Source organism: Eucyclogobius newberryi, unplaced genomic scaffold, assembly GCF_026437365.1.
Source record: "Eucyclogobius newberryi isolate DKJ021-1_F unplaced genomic scaffold, fEucNew1.0.hap1 SCAF_6, whole genome shotgun sequence".
Lineage (NCBI taxonomy): Eukaryota > Metazoa > Chordata > Actinopteri > Gobiiformes > Gobiidae > Eucyclogobius > Eucyclogobius newberryi.
In genome coordinates this window covers 8,216,903-8,241,046 of record NW_027316278.1, presented here as the reverse complement: position 1 = coordinate 8,241,046, position 24,144 = coordinate 8,216,903, and the positions used below count along the sequence as shown (strand labels likewise).

Sequence of the window (24,144 nt, the reverse complement as noted above, 5' to 3'; positions counted from 1 at the left end):
GTTATATTTTCAATGCAACTTTTTTGGCATCGGTCTCCCATTGGCCCCATGTTAAAAGATTTTTTCAATATTTTTTCAAGAGGCCTTCACTATAAATTAGAGCTCACCAAGTTCAATTTTTTTTTTAAACTACTTTCAAACTTATTTTTCCTTGTTTATTACTTGATTTATGCAATTTTCAGCCCCAGGATACAATTTTAATAAGTCCCTCGCCGAGACGATTCTTGTCCTTCAGTTTGGGCCTAATAATAATGGTTCTCAGCCAGCGTTGCAGATGCAACCACCAAACAGCACCCACCAACAAAGTTGTTGGTTTGGCAGAATGCCGGTGCTCACAAAGTCCACTAAAGACGAGATACACGCGCTGCCTCGACAAAAGTTATCAATCAATAGTTCAATCAATCATTGATTGATTGGGGCTCAGCAAACCAGCAAAAGTTTGATAGAGGAAAAAGTAATTATTCCACTTTGGCTCGACAAACCTGCGTGCGAGAAGAAAAATGGACTGAGCTCTCGGTGTCATGTGAGGGAGGTCTCAGGTGACTTTGGGTGTTTCCCAAAGCTCAGGCCCTTTGCCTTGGTCTGATCTGGCCGTGGTTAGACATCCACGTCATCCAAGTCATGTTCCAATGTTCAGGTCCTCCAGAGGCATGTGTCCTCCCTTTGGTTAGCATGTGGCTAATTTACCAAGGATACATTGATGTAGCCATCGCTGCCTTGATGAATTTACCCATAATGCACCATGATCATTTTTGAAGACGAACAATTAGAGGATGGTTCTGTGTTTCTTTTGAATCAACTTCAATAAATCCTTTCCCCAGAAAGACCCCAACACTACATTATACACCCCCCCAGAATATGTGACCATCACGTCCCCATGTGTATGCATTTTCATTTGTTCTTGTGACTGTGGCACTGCTGCTCGTTCCCTTTGAAGCCTGTTCCATCAACCGTTTAATTCAGATGAGGCAGGACACTTGCCTTGGATCGGAGGTGTGATGGTAAAATGTCATGCCATTCTATTTATGCTGTTATTGTGTGCAGATAATAACAGAATATGGGTTCCTGATAATGGTCCGGCTCCTCTGTATCGTGAAGCCATGCGTCAGGACATGGATTGAGGGTCATCTCCGAATGGAATAGAAAGAATCTCTTTTAGAGCTAATTTGATTGTGATGATGTACGTATTTGTCAGTTTGTGTCATTGCCTTTAAAAATATGTGTATTGTCATTGTTCTGGAGGATGAGGGACAGCTGCCTTTATTAGGGACAGTGATTATTTACTGTGAGTAAATAAACATCCACTTTCTGAGAAAGTCAAACTCTGTTCTATTTCAGTATTTCTTGGTAATTGTTTGCGGAAATTCCACAACAGATGCAAGACAAGGTAAGATACCTAAGCTTTGGGAACCACCCTGAGTTGTCATTTGATTCTTGACCTGCGCTTGCGCATGAGTAACATTCAGTGCTATTGGGCACCACCTTTGACGGTCAGGAGATGAAATAAAACAAAACCAAGAGGGAGTGTCTGAAATCCTCGCTCCATCTAGAAAAATAAACAGTGGCTTTATTTATTCACAGTCTCATCAGTATTGGACTAAAATGACACAAAACCAGGACTAAACTAGGTCTCAAACAAGTCTAAATCAGGACTAGACCTAGACTATTGAAAATCTAAACTCGGGAAAACCCCAAATCACATGAAAATCTAGTGCTGTCCCATTGATAGAGGCTGAGTTGCCAAAACATGTACTCAGAATCATAAAGGTTTATTGTCTATGAACAGGACTCCAAAACTAGGAACTTGCTTTTGCATTAGGCCGTGGCTGGAGAGCCGCGGCGCGGTCAAATGCCCGCGCAGTTTCAGGAACCGCGGCACTTCCCTTATAGCCTCATAGCTAACCCTAACCCTAACCTTAACCCTAACCTTAACCCTAACCTTAACCGGCGCGGACTAAAACGGCGCTAAAACGCGGTCAAATAACGCAGGAGTTTCAACATGGCAGTTTCGGCCACGCCACGCAGCTCTGTAGACACTCCCTTTTGCATTAAAGGTGGAATGGACGATTTTTTTCAGCAAATTTTATATCATATTTCCTCGTGGCGTGGATAAATCATTAGTCCTGCCACGTATCATTCATAAAACGCACCTATCGCTCATGCGCATGCGCACTTCCGCCTGAATTTCTCAAATCAACGAAAAATCGTCCATTGCGCCTTTAAGGTGCAACATACAACAATGAATAAACAAGTTACAAGTCACATCTGTGGAGTGGCGACTCTGCTCACAGTAAGAATGCATGCTTTTCAAGAGATTTTATTGAGCAATGAAAACACATGTAACAGAATAAATGTAAGATAAATGTAATGCCATTTTGTAGAACATTACATGCAAAACAATAACATCTCCATGGAGACAAAAAGATGATGAATAAACTCTCCACCAGAAAACTTACACATTATACCTTAAAGATAAAAACTTGTCAAAGACCGAACTCGTCAGATTGCAAAAGCTAAGCAGGGATGGGTCTGGCTTGTCCATGGATGGGAGACCACCCACTGACACAGGGGGGCGGTAGTGCACAACTATTGTGTCCTTAGGGAACGTCTCAAAATGAGTTGAAGATGAAAATACTTGATATTTTTCGTCTTGGGGGGGTAATTGTTTTGAAATGCTAAAAACAGCAACGAGCATTAGGCGGCGGGTGCGGGCGTGGAGCACGGCGGGTGCGGGCGGGTGCGCACAGCGCGCCGTGGCCCGTGCGGGGGAACACGGACCAATCACAGAAGACGTGAGATTCTCACTGAGACGAAAGCACGTGAACTGCTTCTGTCATTCTGACAGCAGGTTCAGGTCTAAACACAGGCAATTGACAATTACAGGTTTTGACAAGAAATATTAGTTTCTCACTCTCTCATCGCAAAGTGGTCATCTCACAATTTCGGTTGAATGGGACGGTCATAGGGCCCGTGGACCATGTGGATTGAGTAAACAAACATGCGCGACAGGTGACATTATTTGGACAGTTCATAACTTCTACTGATGAACATACCAAAGGATGTTCAGGGATGTTCACTAGAGGTGAGCAGGGTCTATCAAGCTACTATCGTTTTATCAACGCGTAAAATGTTATGTGAAGCCAGACATTTTTTTTTAGTCTTTTGAGGGGGGAGGGGGTCCAGAGAGAGACGGAAAAAATGTCATCTTTTAAGCTTCAACCTATTTTGAGAAGATCCCTTACTATAGCCCGTCTATGGTCCTTGCACAAGACTCTTCACCCACTTCACCTCCAGTATCCAAGTATCTTGGTGTTAGGTTTTTGTGAGAGTGAATGTAGGATAATCGGATGCAAATTATCCCATGGCTACGATCCAGCATGTTCATAAACATGCACTGTCCTGACCTCATAAAATTATTATTGATAAAAGTAAGCGTACTGTTGAAAGTGCTGTATTACCATACAACAAGAGATGTGCAGTTTATACTCCACAATAACTGAAAGATTTTAATATGTCTACAATTACTCGACCAAAATCTAAAAGCCTACTCAGTGTGAACTCTCATGTGTGACACTAAGTTGCTTGTGTGAGAAAATGTCTTATCACAAACATTACAGCTGTAAGGTTTCTCTCCAGTGTGAACTCTCATGTGTGATGTTAAACTGCTTGAGCATGAAAACGCCTTCTCACAAACATCACAGCTGTAAGGTTTCTCCCCAGTGTGAACTCTCATGTGTGATGTTAAGCTGCTTGAGAGTGAAAATGCCTTCTCACAAACATTACACCTGTAAGGTTTTTCTCCATTGTGGGTTCTCATGTGTGATACTAAGCTGCTTGAGCGTGAAAATGCCGTCTTACAAACATCACAGCTGTAAGGTTTCTCTCCAGTGTGAACTCTCATGTGTGATACTAAGTGGCTTGAGTGTGAAAATGCCTTCTTACAAACATCACAGCTGTAAGGTTTTTCTCCAGTGTGAACTCTCATGTGTGATGTTAAATTGCTTGAGCATGAAAATTCCTTTTCACAAAAGTTACACCTGAAAGGTTTTTCTCCCGTGTGGACTCTCATGTGTGATGTTAAGCTGCTTGAGCATGAAAATGCCTTCTTACAAACATCACAGCGGTAAAGTTTCTCACCAGTATGGAGTCTCATGTGTGATATTAAGTGGCTTAACTGGGAAAATGCCTTCTCACAAACATCACAACTGTAAGGTTTCTCCCCAGTGTGGAGTCTCATGTGTGATAATAAGCTGGCTGATTGGGAAAATGCTTTCTCACAAACATCACAGCTGTAAGGTTTTTCTCCAGTGTGGACTCTCATGTGAGATGTTAAGCTGCTTGAGCATGAAAATGCCTTCTTACAAAAATCACAGCTGTAAGGTTTTTCTCCAGTGTGGACTCTCATGTGTGATGTTAAGCTGCTTGAGCATGAAAATGCCTTCTGACAGACATCACAGCGGTAAAGTTTCTCTCCAGTGTGGAGTCTCATGTGTGATATTAAGTGGCTTAACTGGGAAAATACCTTCTCACAAACATCACAGCTGTAAGGTTTCTCCCCAGTGTGGATTCTCATGTGTCTTACTAAGGCACTTGAGCATGAAAATATCTTCTCACAAACATCACAGCTGTAAGGTTTCTCTCCAGTGTGGACTTTCATTTGTGATGTTAAGCTGCTTAAGCATGAAAATTCCTTTTCACAAACATCACAGCTGAATGGCCTTTCTCCAGAGGGATTTCTGGTGTGTCTTTTGAGTGCAGAAGGAACGAGGCATGTCTTTCCACACTGGTCACAGGTGAACCCCATTCTCCTGAAGGACTTTGTGGATCTCCTAAGAACAAAGAAAAAGGAGACGTCAGTAATAATATTAGATAAAGAACTTAACAAGAGTTTGAAGTGGCCGTATTTAACTGTGAATTCCAATCACTGTTGAGAGTGGTGTAGTTATGGAAAAAATAATCAGGTTTTCCAAAAGCTCTCCACACTGGTCAGAGCTGCAGCTTTGCTCTTTATAGCGGCAGATTTATACACGTTTCCTCTAGACATTTATACATATGGACATAGTGTTTGGCGTGTTGGACATTTTTTGTGTGCCTTTTCCTTTCATTGTGTGTTTTGTGTATTTTTGGGTGTAAAATGTCACACAAAGCACATATTCAACCATCAGGGATTCTGTTACACCCTTGAATGGTTTCTTCTTGTAATTATTTTTCATGATCAATCTACCGCTAACTAAAAGTGCACCTTAACTCTAACTCTACACAACTATGATCTGCAGACTGGAAATATTGGGGTTGTCACTAATGTTGTATATGTTTTTCATATTTGTTCACTATCAAGTCTTTGGAGTGTGTAGTTATTATTGTACCACTCCTCCTCCAATCTTAAATATGATGGTCTCTGTTCTGATTTTGTTGTTGCCCACAAATGGGTGCCACAGGGCTCGGTTTCGTGGCCCCTCCTATTTATCTTGTACATTAATGACTTGGGTCAAAATGTCTCAGATGCTAACATGCATTTTTATGCTGATGACAGTTATTTACTGTTATGGATGATCTCTTGCTCAGGCCATTGAACCCAGGGTTCAGATTAAGGATTTTCACTTGTATAGGAGTGCTGCTAAACAATCCGTTAATTTTTTCAAATTTGTATAGCAATTTGATAATTGCATAGCAAAACATGAAAGTGACAATCAATATTTTCCTTTGATATAACACGATTATTTATTTAAAATGTATTTGTAAACATTCTTTTTTTTTTTTAAAAACTCTTAACAAATTAACTTTTAAATACTTTTTTTTTTTTTTTAATAAAACTGAAAACTTGCAAATCAAATTGAACAACTTTCTTCCATATCATCATCAATCAGATGATTATTTGCAGGAGTCTCATTTACATATTGTCATTACACTCACAAAAAATATGTATTAAGCTTCTGATGGAAAAATAAAGGTTGCTGTCCATCATGGTGTATTTTATGTGTTATTCAAATTGTACCGCTCTATTTGACGTTCCATTCCATTTTTCGTTTTGCTATATGATGACGGTCCCCAAGTACTCTCGTCTCTGCTCCGGCTGCACATTTGATGACGGTCCCTAAGCACTCGTCTCGGCTCCGGCTGCACATTCGGAGCCGTGTAATTTGCTGCGCCCAAAATACGCATCTGATTGTTAAAAACGAGGTTGTAGTCACTTGGCAGTGTAAATATGAGTATTTTTGGCAGTGTATGATCTGCAAAGACTTTTGCGTTTAGGAGCTACTGACCTCGGAAGTCCGAATCTGAGACACTAACTTTACCGCACGTGACTCCTCCCACTTTCAGACTTTCAGGCGATCTGAGACAGCAGCGGGACTCGTCATGTCAATACAGCGTCCTACATGTGTCATGCCGTTATTGACGATCGATTAACGAGTGATCAGTACTTTTAGGCGCTTTGGTTATACAATTGAACACACATTTTTGTATCGCAAAAGCTGCGATACAAAAACACTTTTTTCTGACGAATGCATCGCATGAGAGAAATTGCGTCGCATTTTGCTATGCGATACCGCTTATTCTGAACCCTGGACCCCCTGCAGAAAGTTTTTGTAGCTTTCTAGCATTCACTTTTAGCATACACTGCCATGCGTCGCTATCAATGGCGCACACGGACCCTAATTAGTAACGCACACGTCTTCCCCGAAGTTGAAGCCGAGGAAATTAGTTAAAAGATGCGAGAGACAGGAGCGCCTCGTACGTGTGAGAGACATGAGAGACAGGAGCGCCTCGTACGTGTGAGAGACAGGAGAGACAGGACCGCCTCGTACGTGTGAGAGACAGGAGAGCCTCGTACGTGTGAGAGACAGGAGCGCCTCGTACGTGTGAGAGACAGGAGAGCCTCGTACGTGTGAGAGACAGGAGCGCCTCGTACATGTGAGAGACAGGAGCGCCTCGTACGTGTGAGAGACAGGAGCGCCTCGTACGTGTGAGAGACAGGAGCGCCTCGTACATGTGAGAGACAGGAGCGCCTCGTACGTGTGAGAGACAGGAGTGCCTCGTACGTGTCGAGCTGTGCAGAACCATGTATCCACATGTGAACATTGAAGTGACAGCCGGTAAGATCGCTGGCTTTATCTGAACAGTTTTAAGCAGTGGCCGCCACGTGCGATGTTGTGATGGTTAATGTGCTGCGGGCGTGGCCGCGTGTTAAAGGGGCGGGGTCAGCGTGGATTCTTGTCTGGGTCTAAATATGAATGAAATAACTTCAGTGTTATGTTGTGGTGTGATGTATTTGGCATCACAAGCTACTAGCTAGCAGCTAAACTATAGCTTAACAGTTAACTCACATTCATGTGTTTTACTTGAGGAACAACCTCTGAACAAGAGCAAGTATTGAGGCAGCTGTTTCATCTGATGTTGCCTTTAGATGCATTTCCACTCTTTAATTTTGCAGATCTATTGGCATTAAAAGTCAGGTAAAAACATTCAAACAGACAATACACCGGTGTAAATAATTAAGTAACAGTGTAAAATAACAGTGTTACAAAAACTAGCATAAAAGTCTACTAGAATCACTATAAAGCATCAACTTATCAAAAATAGAATATAAATATAGCCGCAAGAGGCAATGATCGGCCCTCGCCACGCCATCGCCACGCCGCAAGAGGAGGGGGCGCTAACGCTCCCCAATTGTCCTTTTATTACATCTACTGCTGAATCTGTGATGCTGTCACATCTTCACCCCTTTGTTTTACCATCAAAAAGGAATTTTATTTTGAATTCTTGGCAAAATGTGCAGATTTGCCGCACAGACACCGTGACTCTTTGAATAAAAATGTGGATAACTTTTGATGGTCCACCCCTGAAGATGAGTCTCACCAAATTTCAGGTTAATAGGGCTAACGCCCTGGGAGGAGTTCGTGAAAGTCTAAGGTGTAAACATGTTCTGGCGATTTCCCCATTGGAATAACATGGGAGGTTTCGGTCATCTCTACGGCAAAGCCATAACAATTATGACATGGGTCTCATTGACTTTTTTGATGGGGATGCCAAAATTGAGTTGTGTGTCAAATTTCATAAAATTTCGCAAAACTAAACATTTAACCTCCATATAAAATCTGTAGGGGGCGCTGTGGCGTCAAATTTATTTATTTCACTTCAAGTAGGTTTAGGGCAAAGAGTTTAACAACTGATTCTAATTTGACGCAATTCGGACTTTATCTGCGCAAACGGCAGAAATGTTAAATTTGGGAGATTTCTGAAATTCCAGCTACAGTTTGCGGCTTCGCCGCACAGAGACCGTGACAGGTATCAATGTAATTTGAATAACTTTTGATGTCCCACTCCTCAGTAGCATTTTCACCAAATTTCAGCTTTTTAGGGCCAACGCCCTGGGAGGAGTTCGTAAAAGTACGACGTTTTGAAAAACTCCCGAGTCATGCTTAGCCATTTTTGAAGCAATATGGCCAACATTTGGTTGGGCGGACGGCGTTGCTTCTCTTGTCACCATCTACCTCGGCGCCAAATTTCATGATTCTACGATCAGATTTTTTTTGGGTCATTTCCTATCTCTCAATGCATTTTTGGTACATTTGGGGGCGCTGACGCCGGAATAGCCAGAATGTAGAGAGGCACGATTTTTAGAGGTGTGCAAATTTTTGTGACTTTTCGTCAATGTTCACTGGGTGAAAAATAGGGGGGTTGGTCCCGAGAAGAAGAAGAAGAAGAAGAATAAGAATATTCCGATGCGAAAACAATGTTTCCCATTTTTCAAATATCATAAACTATACATTTTCGGAAAGCGCTCGCGCTTTCCTACCTCATGGTGTGGGTCCCTGGTCACTGACGGGTACTTTCGTTAATTTTGAGTGGGCTCCGCCCACTTTGTGTTTTTGGCCCTCTATACAGTAATAATGTTCAATTTTTGCATTACATGTTTATATGCACGGAACATGCAAGAGATGGGGAACGTATTTGTGAGCTACTTAGCGCAAATGAGTGCTTTATGTGGGGTCATCCCAATGTAAAGTGCTCGTTTAGTGCACACTTTTGCACGGGCTTCGCCCGTTTACAGCGGTAATGTTCCATTTTCCTACTACTAATTAGTATGCACGGGGCGTGCGTGAGTGAAGGAGTGCGTTAGTGAGTGTTTGGAAGTGGGCGAGCGCTTCGCAGCCGTGCTTCGCACGGCCTTACGGAACTAATAGGCCTCTCGCCAGCTTGTGGCGCTCGGGCCTAAAAATATTTTACACAACACATCAAAATAATATATAATATTAGCAGCATTAAACACCAGACCATATTTAACAACTGTAGAATACTATTACAAAATATAAACGCCAATTAATGAATGCAGCAATTAAGTAATATTACTTTGACTTTACTTAATGCCAAATACATCACACCACAACAAGCTTTTTACACCCAGACCAAAGACAAGAACCCACGCTGACCCCGCCCCTTTAACACGCGGCCACGCCCGCAGCACATTAACCATCACAACATCGCACGTGGTGGCCACGGCTTAAAACTGTTCAGATAAAGCCAGCGATCTTACGGCTGTCACTTCAATGTTCACATGTGGATACACGGTTCTGCACAGCTCGACACGTACAAGGCGATCCTGTCTCTCACACGTACGAGGCGATCCTGTCTCTCACACTAGGAGGCGCTCCTGTCTCTCACACGTACGAGGCGCTCGTGTCTTTCACACGTACGAGGCGCTCCAGAACCGGGGTTTCGTTTTTTTTTGGACCTGAACCGAAACATTTTTACAAGTCCACGCCCGGTCCGTCGTACCGGTACGCATCCCTACTCACATAATGTGTATATATAAAATCCTCAAAGAGCACATATCTACCCTGTTGCTGCAGGTGGGACAGTGCAGTGTGGGGAGCTACTGTTACTGCGTCTTCTGTGGTTTGATGGATTAAAATCACATTCTGATTTCAGCCTCCACAATGCCAACTTTGAAACTGACAGCTAATGTCTTCAGCCTAATTTGAACTCATTTCAGGGCACCAGCAGAACATTTGGTCTCAGAAATCAGGGCTGAACTGGCCTGTTGTCTTCCATAAATGCTCATATTTTTTTTGGGATGAAAATGAATAAAATGTCTAAAAAGTAGACAAAAAGACTAATGCATAATAGATAGTTTAATAGTTTGGTTTATTGTTGGATTGAAGAGTGTCATACTTACAGATAATGCAGCAGGAGCAGGTTAAATGCAGAAGTGACAGCAGAAAGTCTTTGAACAGCTTTGACCAAAGAACAGAGTCTGAAGGTTCACTCCCTCTAACGTTTTGGCTCGTTCCTGTCCCAAAAGAGGATAAAAGTTAACACAGTTAATTTTGTCATTTGAATTCACTCACATCATGTATTATTTTCAAATAATATGCTGAAATCATGCAATGACCATGATTTGTATTTTGTCAAAATGAAATTGCATTTTAGTTAAAAGGCAGTTATGTGTTTATGATCATAGACATTCATATCCAAGTGTTTCAGTCATGTGACTTATTTGTTGTCACGTGTTGAAGACGTCACATGCTGTTGCTTCTCCGCTGTTAGATAGTCATGAAAAACAGATCATAAAACTGAAAAAAGAAAAGGTTGATACCTAAAGACAGATGTTTTGGACTTTGATCCTTATCTACAGCGGCGAGTCACTGACAACACTTAAAGTCTTTATGAAGCTTCTCCTGTTCCTCTAATTATGACTTGGTTTGGTGGATAGCACCTGTGGTAGATATTTATACTGTTATTTACTTCTGTTAAGACTTTGGGGGGAAAAAGGATATAGTATTTAGTGCCGAGTTCTAAAATGGAATTACTGGGTTTTAGACGACATCACAACATTCTACAGGCCAATAATATTTAATACAGATGGGGGCAGCTAAAATTAATACTGTTAAAATGCAGATTTTTGTTAAATACAAGAGGTTAATGAGTCTAACCCCAAAGAGATTTTTGAATTTACCTTTTAGATATTTCACTGCAAAATACAATGTGATCATTGTTACATGGTATTATTGTTTGTCAAATCAGAAATATTGTGTCATGCACATGTATTTTGGCTCTTGTTTTCAGTATGGTTGCTGGGTAACAGTTGTCTGCAAGTAGGCTAACGTTTATTAGCATAGCCACACAGTAATATGTGAAGTAGCATTAGCCAGCGGCTAACTTCCTGAAACAAACAGCTCACCGCTCAGTCTGGAGTGATGTCTGTAAGTCCACTGGTCCCTCCTGACCACAGTGATCAATGTCTGGACAAACGGGGTCTTTGAGGATGTCACAGAAGAGGAATCATCAGTTTTGACACTTTTTGCTCGAACGTGTTGGCAGTTTCAAAGTCCCGAAGCAGATGCAGTTCGAAACACTTCTTCTTCATGCACAGACTAGGCACGGTTATTTTAATAGATCCATGCGGTTAGTGCGTTATTGCCTAATATAATACATCCATGGTTATTGCCGATATTAAATTAGCTCCGTGATCGTTCCGTGGATGTTTCTTCTTCTAGTTATTTCCGGCAGGCTGTGCGCTACAAGTTGCAATACTGCCCTCTACCGTCCACAGTCAGTAATCGATGTCGTCAGATTCTTAGATGTCAGAACAGCAAAGAAAAGAGAGCGCGGGAACGTGGATTTATGTGGAAAAAAATATCCGATGGCTCCTTAAAGATCTGCCTTCTCCCTCTGCTGTATTTGTGGCATGACAACCTCGCTGTGTGAAGGAGAGGTTTCACAGGTCTTTCCTTCCTGCTGCTGTCAGACTTTATGACAAACACTGTTAGCCCTGAACACGTGCAATACCGTCATATTCATGTGCAATTACTGTCGTACTCACACGCAATAATGTCATATTCATGTGCATATAACTGATGTAAATAAGAGTGTTTGTTTTACCATTATTATTAGCATTATTTTTTCTTACCCTTGCTGTTTTATTTTATTTCATCTTTATTTTCCCCCTCCATTCCTTATTAAGAAATGAGAGGTTCTGTCTAAAGGAGTTTTATTTATAAGAGTTTTTGTTTATATAAGTTCTTCTATTAAGAGTATTTTTTTAAACTTCCTATAAGTTATCTGTTCTTTCCCTCTGTATCTACTGCGTTGTAACACCAAAATTTCCCCATGTGTGGACAATAAAGCATATATTATCTTATCATAAGATAATATGTACATAATATGATTTACAGTTGAATTATTCCCACACTCACAAAGCCCCATTAGGAGGTTTTCTACTCTAAACAGACAAGCTGCATCACAGCAGTGCCTGAGTCTTTATGATAAAGTGCACAAGTCATGACTTTCACATTTGATCACAGGGAAATCTTATGGCTAAACTGAGAATTGCACCTAATTCTTGAAAGTGATATTTTTATATTTGACCCAGCCACACTACAAAAAAAATATCTTGAAAAATCGAATCTCATCCCATATTTAAGTCAAAGGATTGAGACTATAAAAATAAATGTTTTGCCCAGATTTCTCTATCTATTCCAGACTTTCCCCATTTCCATCCCCAATTGGCTGATGAGTGGAATAAAACAATCTCAAGATTTGTATGGCAAGGAAAAAAACTGTATCTGATTCAAAACTTTTGAATTATCAAAAGAAAAAGGAGGCTGGGACTTACCATGTCTGAAAAATTACTTTATTTCCGCTCAGCTCAGACCTTTGCTGTACTGGTGTGATGCAGAATATGAAACTCAATGGTAAAATATTAAGATGAATGTTGTGCCGGGGGTTGAAGTTGTGAAGAACCCGTTAAATCTGTGCTGACAACATGAAAGGCGCAAATTAAACAAATATGATAAAATATTAAACTGGTTGGCTTATGATCAACATTTCACATCTAAAAGCACAGACTGAAGATTTAAAGTCTGAACAACAAAAGGTATAAAGGTTTTTTACCAGATTGTAAAAAAGAATCTTCATCTCTGGTGTTTTATAGCAGTTGCAATAGTGTTACATTACCGCCAACTTCTGTAGTTGTACATCTTAGACCTTAGACGTTAGTCTTAGACTTTATTCTTTAGACTTTATTTATTATTTTTATAGGTATTTACAAATAAGGAGTTATTATAACCAAGAAATTAAACAGAGTAATGACCATCACCATGAAAGCGTATAAATCAGAACTTTCAAGGGGCATAATATCAAATTATATAAATGTATTAACAATTTCACTCCACTGATTACATAAACGATCGATGGGAAAGATAGGGTCACATTGTTCTGGCTGATAAAGAATGGGAAAGTAAATGTGCATCTCAGAGGAAAACCACAAAATCACATGTTTGTGGAGAATTCTGTCACGTTTACAACCCCATGTTAAAGGGTCCATTACTCACAACTTACTTTGAATGTATGACATCACCATCCCACTGGATTTCAGAACTATGTATTTGGGCCTCAGGACTCCTGCCATGGACACAACCAGCAGCAATCTCTGGAACTTGCTCCTGGCAGCAGCAAAAAAGGCTCTCACAGAAAAGAGCTCACTAAGTTCTATTTTTTTAACTGCTTTTAAGCTCATTTGTCCTTGTTTATTACTAAAAACATTTTTAAATTTTCAGCCCCAGGATACAATCTTAATAAGTCCTTCACCGAGACGATTGTTGTCCTTCTACTTGGGACTAATAATAATGGTTCTCAGCCAGTGTTGCAGATGCAACCACCTAACAGCACCCACCAACAAAGTTGTTGTTTTGGCAGAATGCCGGTGCTCACACAGCCCACTAAAGACGAGATACACTCGCTGCCTCCACAAGAGTTATGGGGCTCAGCAAACCAACAATGGTTTGATAGAGGAACAATCCCAAATAGTTATTCCACTTCGACTCGACAAACCTGCGTGTGAGAAGAAGAAAAATGGACTGAGCTCTCGGTGTCACGTGAGCGAGGTCTCAGGTCTTTGCCTTGGTCTGATCTGGGCACCATGCACCTTGATCATTTTTGAAGATGAACAATTACAGGATTTTTTTTTTATTTCAATCAACTTAATTTAAACTAAACATTTTACTTTGCACTTTTATTTGATATAAATTCAATAAATGCATCTCCCCAGAAAGACCCCAACACTGCATTATACACCCCCCAGAATATGTGACCCCCCAGAATATATATGAACATCACGTCCCCATGTGTATGCATTTTCATTTGTTCTTGTGACTGTGGCACTGCTGCTCGTTCCCTTTGAAGCCTGTTCCATCAACCGTATTTCAGATGAGGCAGGACACTTGCCTTGGATCGGAAGGAACTGACTTCAGAGGCAAGACAAGACAAGGCAAAGTACCTAAGCTTTGGGAAACACCCTCATGACATTTGATTCTTGACCTGCGCTTGTTCAAAAGAGGATCATTCAGCGCTATTGAGCACCACCTTTGACGGTCAGGAGATGAAATAAAACTGAACCAAGAGGGAGTGTCTGAAATCCTCCCTCCATCCAGAACTCCATCTCAGGAAAAAAACAAAAAACAGTGGCTGTATTTATTCATAGTATCATCAATATTGGACTAAACTTACACTAAGCCAGGACTAAACTAGGTCTCAAACAAGTCTAAATCAGGACAAAACCTAGACTATAGAAAATCTAAGCTCAGAAAACCAAAAATCACATGAACACCTAGAGTTGTACCATTAGTAGAGGCAGAGTTGCCAAAACATGTACTTAAAAGATTAATCAGATTCAGAATCATAAAGGTTTATTGCCATTGCTAATGACCAAAATTCAAAAACTAGGGAACTTTCTTTTGCATTCAGTGCAACATACAACAATGAATAAACAAGTTACAAGTCACATCTGTGGAGTGGCGACTCTGCTCACAGTAAGAATGCAGGCTTTTAAAGGGATTTTATTTAGCAATAAAAACACATGTAACTGAATAAATGTAAGATAAATGTAATGCCATTTTGCAGAACATTAAATGCAAAACAATAACATCTCCATGGAGACAAAAAGATGAATAAACTCTCGACCAGAAAACCTATAAATTACACCTTTAAGTTAACTTGTCAAAGCCCGATCTCGTCAGATCGCAAAAGCTAAAAAGAGATGGGCCTGGTTAGTCCATGGATGGGAGACCACCCGGTGCCACATGGGAGGGTAGTGCACACAGTTATTGTGTCCTTACCCTAGCCCGTCTATGGTCCTTACGCAAGATTCTGCACCCACTTCACCTCCAGTATCCAAGTATGCTGGTGTTAGGTGTTTGTGAGAGTGAATGTAGGATAGTGGATGCCAATTATCCCATGACTACGATCCAGCATGTTCATAAACATGCACTGTCTTGACCTCATAAAATTATTATTGATAAAAGTAAGCGTACTGTTGAAAGTGCTGTATTACAATACAACAAGAGAACCAGGACAAAACCTAGGACTAAAACACCTGATAAACTCTTTAACATGTCGGTTTAGTCGCTCCTTCGTCCAGGAGTGTTCCATTGTAGAAAAAGGTTCAGTTGTAGTCAGCTGGACTCAGTTTTAGAAAAAACAAGACGTTTTGACTCTCATCCAAGAGTCATTATCAATTTGCGCATTTAGACCGGGAACTCAGATATTTATTCTATTCTGTGGTAAGCCCTGCCCACCGGGCGGGCCCTTCTGAAGTAGAAGAAAAAGTTGTTTGTTTCAACAGAAACTTACACCTCTTTGTTTTCTATCAAGCTAGCCCCTTGTTTACAGTCTTTTAATGGGCTAATTAGTCTCCCTTTTTTTTCTTGTTTAACATTTAAGTAAAAATCTGAATACAGTAAAACAGACTATTGTATGTGCTGGATCTACACTGGTCTTCACTTCTCAGTTTGGATTCTCTGAAGCCTGATCTCCAGCTTTCTGAGTCTGACTTTGGGTTCAAATGATCCAGCCTCAGCAACTCCTTTAGTTTGTTCAGGACAATGGGCCTTCAGATGAGCAGGTTTTCTGAGAGCTCTCTCACACTGGTCAGAACTGCAGCTTTGCTCTTGAGAGCGGCAGATATTAATATGTCTACAATTATTTGACCCAATTCTTAAAGCCTTCTCAGTGTGGACTCTCATGTGTGATCTTAAGCTGCTTGAGCGTGAAAATGCTTTCTCACACACATCACAGTGGTAAAGTTTCTCTCCAGTGTGGACTCTCATGTGTCTAACTAAGTTGCTTGAGCATGAAAATATCTTCACACAAACATCACAGCTGTAAGGCTTCTCTCCAGTGTGGACTCTCATGTGTGATACTAAAAGGCTTGAGCTTGAAAATGTCTTCTCACAAACATCACAGCTGTAAGGTTTTTCTCCATTGTGGACTCTCATGTGTGATACGAAGTTGCTTGAGCGTGAAAATGCCTTCTTACAAATATCGCAGCTGTAAGGTTTTTCTCCAGTGTGGAGTCTCATGTGTCTAACTAAGTTGCTTGAGAGTGAAAATGCCTTCTTACAAACATCACAGCTGTATAGTTTTAGTCCAGTGTGGAGTCTCATGTGTCTAACTAAGTTGCCAGAGCATGAAAATATCTTCTCACAAACATCACAGTTGAAAGGTTTTTCTCCATTGTGGACTCTCGTGTGTCTTACTAAGGTACTTGAGCAAGAAAATATCTTCTCACAAACATCACAGCTGTAAGGTTTCTCTCCAGTGTGGACTCTCATGTGTGATGTTAAGCTGCTTGAGCATGAAAATGACTTCTCACAAACATCACAACTGAATGGCCTTTCTCCAGAGTGGATTCTGGTGTGTCTTTTGAGTTGACTTGCGATAGAAAAACTGCTTCCACACAGGTCACATTCATATGGTCTTTCTCCTGTGTGAGTTCTGTAGTGTTTTTTGAGTGCAGAAGGAACGAGCCATGACTTTCCACACTGGTCACAGGTCAACCCCATTCTCCTGAAGGACTTCGTAGATCTTCTATGAACAAAAAAAGAGACGTCAAGTAATGATATTAAATAAAGGGTTAGGGTTAACCCTAGCCGAACCTAACAAGAGTTTGAAGTGGCCGTATTTAACTGTGATTTCCTCATCACTGTTAAGAGTGGTGGTGTTATGAAGGGAAAAAAAAGATCAGGTTTTCCAAAAGCTCTCCACACTGGTCATTTGTTTCTGATGACCCCATCATTTCACTCACACATTCACACTTGCGGTTAAAGGCATCTAGACTCTGGACAGTTCCTCTGGACAGTTCCTCTGGACAGTTCCTCTGGACAGTTCCTCTGGACAGTTCCTCTGGACAGTTCCTCTGGACATTTACACATATGGACATGTAGTGTTTGGCGTGTTGGACATTTTGCGAGCGCCTTGTCCTTTCATTGTGTGTTTTGTGTATTTTTGGGTGTAAAAAGTCTCCAACTCAGATCCAACCATCAGGGATTCCGTTACATCCTTGAATGGTTTCTTCTTGTAAATATTTTTCAGGATCAATCTACCGCTAACTAAGAGTGGACCTTAACTAACTCTTGGGGTTGTCACTAATGTTGTATATGTTTTTCATATTTGTTCACTATCAACATATGGTACAAACTGCACTTTTAAGTCTTTGGAGTGTGTTATTATTGTACCACTCCGCCTCCAATCATAAATATGAGGGTTCTGATGTTCTGATGGGTTCTTTGTTCTGATGTTGTTGTTACAAGGGTAACAAGGGGTCAGTTTCAGGGCCTGTCCTATTTAACTTGTACATTAATGACTTGGGTCAAAATTTCTCGAATGCTAACATGCATTTTTATGCTGATGACAGTTATTTACTGTTATGGATGATCTCTTGCTCAGGCCATTGAACCCCTGCAGAAAGCGTTTGTAGCTTTCCAGCATTCACTTCAGTTAAAACTAGTCCTCAATGCTGACAAAACTAAGATTACATTTTCTTTAAGAATGTCATAGTGGTTCATGAATACAAATACCTTGGTGTCTTTATTGATGACTCCTTCACTTTTAAACCACACATAGACCAACTTATAAATAAAAACTTCAGTAGGGGTTTTATTCCATAATAAATTGTGTTTTATTTGAAGTGAAAAAGGGCCTTGTTGTTGCAACTTTAAGAAAAATCTGTGTTAGATTACGGTGATCTTCATTAAGTTAATGATCTTAAGTCACTCTACTTAGTATAATAAAAAAGTTGGTAAAAGAAGGTAATTTATTTTGACGGATAAAGAATTCTGTTAGAACCATGGTATTTTATAACACCATGTCAAAGTGAACACTATTCACAGGTAAATACTGATTGCTGGAAAAACTGGTGTTCGAGTGGCTCACCATTAACGTGTTTTGGGAATGTCCGACTTTTGGACTGAGATCAATAGAGCACTGCAGATTGTTTTCAGCATTGACATCCCACTTGACTTCAGAACTATGTATCCAAGTCTCAAAACTCCTGCTATGGACACAATAAATGGATACCTTTGAAGCATATTTTTGGTGGCCATTACAAAAAAAAAAAAGAAACAAAGTGAACAACAACAAACAATGAAAGACTGGACCAATATGATTGAAATTTGAAAAATGGAAAAGATTACTTGCGAACATTCTGTAAAAATGTTCTTATCTGAGACTTTGGACTAAATGGGACTCATACGCTGGATATATGAGTCTTAACTTCAAGGGAGATCTTATGTCACTTTGTGGGTCTCTGGGCCTCATATTCTATGTTCTGTGAGAAGTTTAAATCTGAAAAGTAAAAATATAAAAATGCAGTATGTGAGGATGCTCTCAATGGAGTAACTGTAATAATATATATGTAATCCTCAAAGAGCACATATCTACCCTGTTGCTCCAAATGGGACAGTTCAGTGTGGAGAGCTACTGTTAATGCGTCTTCTGTAGTTTGATAGATTCAAATCACATTCTGATAGTTTCAACCTCCACAATGACTTAACTTTGAATATGTTCAGCCTAATTGCACCTTATTTCAGGGCACCAGCAGAACATTTGGTCTCATCAGAAATGCCAGAAATTCCATAAATGCTCATATTTTTTAAGATGAAAAAAGGCTAAAATGTCCAAAAAGTAGACACAAATACTAATGCATAATAGATAGTTTAATTGTTTGGTTTATTGTTGGATTGAAGAGAGAATCAGAATCAGAAAGGTTTATTGCCATTTGTCGACGAACAAACATTCACAGACATAGGAACTTGTCCTTGTGATTCGGCACAAACAACAAACATTGAACACTTTATACAGAAACTGCACATTCATGATATGCACATTCTAAATAAAATAAGTGAGTAGTGCGATAGAAGTGAACAGTTCAATGAGTACAAAGTGCTTAGGCAGTGTTTATGAGTCCAACGGCAGAGGGAAAGAAGCTGTTCTTATGATGGGAGGTATTGGTCCGGATGGACCGTAGCCTCCTGCCTGAGGGGAGTGGCCTCCTGTCTGAGGGGAGTGGCTCGAATAGTCCGTGTCCAGGGTGAGAAGGGTCGGCTGTGATCCGGCCTGCTCGTCCCAGAGTCCTCGAGACGTACAGGTCCTGCAGAGATGGAAGCTCGCAGCCGATCACCTTCTCAGCAGAGCGCACAATGTGCTGTAGTCTCCGTTTGTCCCTGGCAGTGGCTCCAGCATACCACATGGTGATGGAGGAGGTGAGGATGGACTCAATGATGGCCGTGTAGAACTGCACCATCATCTCCGCTGTCAACTTGGCTTTCCTCAGCTGCCACAGGAAGTACATCCTCTGCTGGGCCTTCCCGGTGAGGGAGCTGATGGTGGGCTCCCACTTGAGGTCCCGGGTGATGGTGGTACCGAGAAAGCGGAGGGAGTCCACAGTGGAGATGGGGGAGTCTGAGATGGTGAGAGGGGGCTGGGGGGCTGTGACTTTCCTGAAGTCCACAATCATATAGCGGTTGTTACCGCTGCACCAGGACACCAGCCGGTCCACCACCCTCCTGTAGGCAGACTCATCCCCGTCCGAGATGAGCCCGATGAGGGTGGTGTCGTCCGCAAACTTGATTAGTTTAACAGAGTCGTGGCTGGAGGTGCAGCAGTTTGTGTACAGGGAGAAGAGCAGGGGAGAAGAGCAGGGGAGTAAGTACACAGCCCTGTGGAGCTCCTGTGCTAATAGTCCGTGTGCCTGAGACATTCTTCCCCAGCCGCACTACTGCGTCCGATCCGTCAGCAAGTCAGTGCTCCCCCAGCAGGTGGAGTCAGGCACGTTGAGCTGGGAGAGCTTGTCCTGGAGCAGAGCAGGGAGGATGGTGTCGAATGCAGAGCTGAAGTCCACAAACGGGATCCCGACATAGGTTCCCGGGGAGTCCAGGTCCTGCAAGGTTAGGTGTAGTGCCAGGTTGATAGCGTCGTCTACAGACTTGTTGGCTCTGTAAGAGAACTTCAGGGGGTCCAGCAGGGGGGAGGACCAGGCGCTCAAATAACTTCATGACTACAGACGTCAGCGCCACAGGTCTGTAGTCATTAAGTCCAGTGATCCGGGGATTCTTGGGGACAGGGACGATGATGGACGACTTGAAGCAGGCTGGGACATGGCATGACTCCAGGGAGGTGCTAAAAATGCCAGTGAAGACGGGGGCCAGCTCACCAGCACAGTGTCTTATGGTAGCCGGGGTGACACCGTCTGGTCCAGCAGCCTTTCGCGGGTTGGATTTGTGAAATAGTCTGCACACATCTTGTTCCTGGACTGTGAGAGGGGTGGGGGAGGTGGGCGGGACAGGGGTTGGGATGGCAGAGGTGGCCACAGTGGGGGAGGGGGTGTCAAAGCTGTAGTAGAAAGAACGTATTTGTTGCGCCAGTTTTAGGTCTTCCACAGAGGGTGGAGCACGGGGCTTGTAGTTTGTTAGAAGCCGGAGCCCATTCCACACAGAGGCGGGGTTGTTGTTTGAGAACTGCTGCTTCAGTATTGTATTGTAACGGGCTGTAGCTCTCGACACCTCCCTGCTAAATCCGTACTTTGCCTTTTTGTAGTGTTCTCTATCGCCGGCCCTGTGCGCTGCCTCCTTTTGCTGTCTCAAAAGCCTCAGTTTGGGTGTGAACCAGGGTTTGTCATTGTTGAAGGTGACTTTGGTGTAATTCCACTTGCAAACTGTTCACCGCCTTCTTTTTCTTTCTCTCACTCCTGAGGACCTGTGGACCCAGATGTCCCTCTCCTGGTGAAGTGGTCCCTGCCCCATGTGGACGGTCCCTCATCTGCCTGAAGAGTGGCTCCAGTTCGCCTCAGTCGGTCCCTCATCTGCCTGAAGAGTGGGTCCAGCTCGCCTCCGACGGTGCCTCATCTACCTGAAGAGTGGGTCCAGCTCGCCTCCCACGGTCCCTCATCTGCCTGAGGAGTGGGTCCAGTTCGCCTCCGACGGTCCCTCATCTGCCTGAAGAGTGGGTCCTGCTCGACTCCGACGGTCCCTCATCTGCCTGAAGAGTGGGTCCAGTTCGCCTCAGTCGGTCCCTCATCTGCCTGAAGAGTGGGTCCAGCTCCAGTCTCCTCGTGTCCGTCTGTCCGTCTGTGAGAGTCGGATCTCTCCTTCACTGGAACTCCTCCAGGTTTCTACGCTTTTTTCCCAAAGAGGTTTTTTTTTGTAGTTTTTCCTGGCCGAGAAGGAGAGTCTAAGGACAGAGGACCCTGGGACATCGTCCCTCGCCACCACAGACATTGTCTGACTTCATCGCCACCACAGACATTGTCTGACTCCATCGCCACCACAGACATTGTCTGACTTCATCGCCACCACAGACATTGTTGATTCATTTCTCCCTGTGGCCCTCAGAGGCAACTGTTGTTGTGATTTTGGGCCTTACAAAAATAAATTGATTTGATTTGATGATTTGATTTGTTGGTATAATGCTGTCCTCACAGAATCGAATGTATGACGTCACAGTGTCCGTGTGCTAATCCAAACTATCTGTGGCAGCTCTGAAAACCTCCCAGTCTGTAATGTCCAAACACGCACATAGCCCCTCCACTGCCTCATTAGTCCACCTCTTAGAAGTCCTCACTACAGGTTTGGAGAACTTCAGCACTGTGTGTATGTGGGGATCAGGTGAACCATGACGTGGTCTGATGCGCTCAGCGCAGCTCGGGCCACAGCCTGGAAGACGTTATTGATTGTTGTGTAGCAGTGATCCAGCGTGTTCTGCTCTCTGGTTGGGACTTTAATGAGCTGTCTGTACTTTGGTAGCTCCTGATTGAGGTTCCCTTTGTTAAAATCGAGTCCAGGAAGGAGTTCTCCACGTTACTGATCACATCTGAAGCCCAGGCGTTGTTAATGTAGAAATAGACCCCGCCGCGGCGCTTCCCTCCGGAGAGGTCCCTTTGCCGGTCCGCGTGGTGCAGATGAAAGCCCTCCAGCTCCACCGCGCAATCAGGGACAAATTCGCTTGGCCACATCTTCATGAAGCACAGCACGGGGGAAGAGGAGAAGTCTATGTTTCGTCTCAGCAACGCCAATTCGTCCAGTTTGTTAGGTAAAGAGTTCACGTTGAAGAGGAAAATGCCAGGTGAAGGTGATCGTGCGCCGCGTCTCCTCAGGCGCGTGAGTGCCCCGGCCCGTCTTCCTCTTCTACGCCGTCTCACGGTTTTAGCAAAAATGAGAGCCATTTCTGCGGTAGATACTAAACTCAAACTGTCTCCGTAGGAGTTGTAGTTCTGATGGATAAGAGCTCTTCACGGGTGTATGAACACGCAAACACATAATTTACAAACAAAAACATTCAAAACAAAGCGCACCAAAACGCCGAGGCTGCCATCCGCGGCGCCATTGTAAGGAGCGTGTCATACTTACAGATAATGCAGCAGGAGCAGGTTAAATGCAGAAGTGACAGCAGAAAGTCTTTGAACAGCTTTGACCAAAGAACATTGTCTGAAGGTTCACTCCCTCTAACGTTTTGGCTCGTTCCTGTCCCAAAAAAGGATAAAAATTAACAGTTAATTTTGTGACTTGAATTCACTCACATCATGTATTATTTTCAAATGATATGCTGGAATCATGCAACAACCATAATTTGCATTTTTGCGTAATGAAATTGCATTTTAGTTAAAAGGCAGTTATGTTATGTTTATGATCATAGACATTCAGATCCATGTGTTTCAGTCATGTGACTTATTTGTTGTCACGTGTTGAAGACGTCACATGCTGTTGTCTCTCCGCTGTTAGATAGTCATGAAAAACTGATCATAAAACTGAAAAAGGAAAAGGTTGATACCTGAAGACGACAGATGTTTTGGTAGTAGTTTGGGAATAAACTTTGAAAAATAAAAAGGAATTTAGAATTATAAGACGTAGTGCTGGGTTCTAAAATCGAATTAGTGGGTTTCAGATGACATTATTTATTTATTTATTTGACAGGGACATTGCAATTGTACAAGGTTACAAAACAAAGCTTGCAGCCGATGTGATGCATACAAAGTTTATAGCCAGTGCTAATTTTCAACTCCCGTCCCTGGTTTGGCATTTCTACACCCCCCACAGATATAAAACACATTTCCATTTTTAAATCAGTGGTAATCATGCATTATCTCTCATACATTGTCACTCATACATTGTCACTCATACATTGTCACTCATACATTGTTACTCATACATTGTTACTCATACATTGTCACTCATACATTGTCACTCATACATTGTCACTCATACATTGTCACTCATACATTGTCACTCATACATTGTCACTCATACATTGTCACTCATACATTGTCACTCATACATTGTCACTCATGCACATTCATAACACTTACAGGTGGGTACAGTTTTGATGTTCTTTCAGTCTGGAGTCTGGAGGTGAACATTTTTTCCTCCAAGATGCACTTTATTAGTGTTTACCGCTCTTATAGGAGAAGGATGACTTTCGAAATGATGTCCTGCACTGTGGGATTTTACAGTTTTGGTTTGAGGAGCCTCTTGTCACTCTACTACTGCTGTTATGTCTCTGTATAAATGTACTGAGTGGTACAGGGGCCTAGTCACAACTTTCTACAGGCCAATAATATTTAATACAGATGGTGGCAGCTAAAATTAATACTGTTAAAATGCAGATGTTTGTTAAATACAAGAGGTTAATGAGTCTAATCCCGAATAGAAATGGGCAGATTAAACATTTTTGAATTTACCTTTTAGATATTTCACAGCAAAAACATATTTGCTCACATTGTATTTGTAAAGGTATTATTGTTTGTCAAATCAGAAATATTGTGTAATATATATGTATTTTGGCTCTTGTTTTCAGTATGGTTGCTGGGTAACAGTT

At 42.1% G+C, this 24,144-nt stretch overlaps 2 protein-coding genes across 3 annotated transcripts in view; both read right to left on the bottom strand.

Annotated features, from left to right (window-relative positions):
• Positions 1 to 11,424, bottom strand: part of LOC140347580 (uncharacterized) — a 50,814-nt gene extending 39,390 nt beyond the window's left edge. For both annotated transcript variants that reach the window (XM_072434092.1, XM_072434094.1), the window contains exon 1: positions 11,377 to 11,424. The gene's annotated coding sequence lies outside the window, so the exon portion shown is untranslated. The remainder of the gene's footprint in view (positions 1 to 11,376) is intronic.
• LOC140346713 (uncharacterized) overlaps positions 2,321 to 24,144 on the bottom strand; it is a 41,398-nt gene continuing 19,574 nt past the window's right edge. The window contains exons 4-6 of the mRNA XM_072432899.1: positions 22,680 to 22,757; positions 15,781 to 16,866; positions 2,321 to 4,829 (exon numbers count right to left, since the gene is read on the bottom strand). Of these exons, the coding sequence (XP_072289000.1) occupies positions 3,545 to 4,829; positions 15,781 to 16,866; positions 22,680 to 22,757 (2,449 nt within the window). The 3' untranslated portion in view covers positions 2,321 to 3,544. The remainder of the gene's footprint in view (positions 4,830 to 15,780; positions 16,867 to 22,679; positions 22,758 to 24,144) is intronic.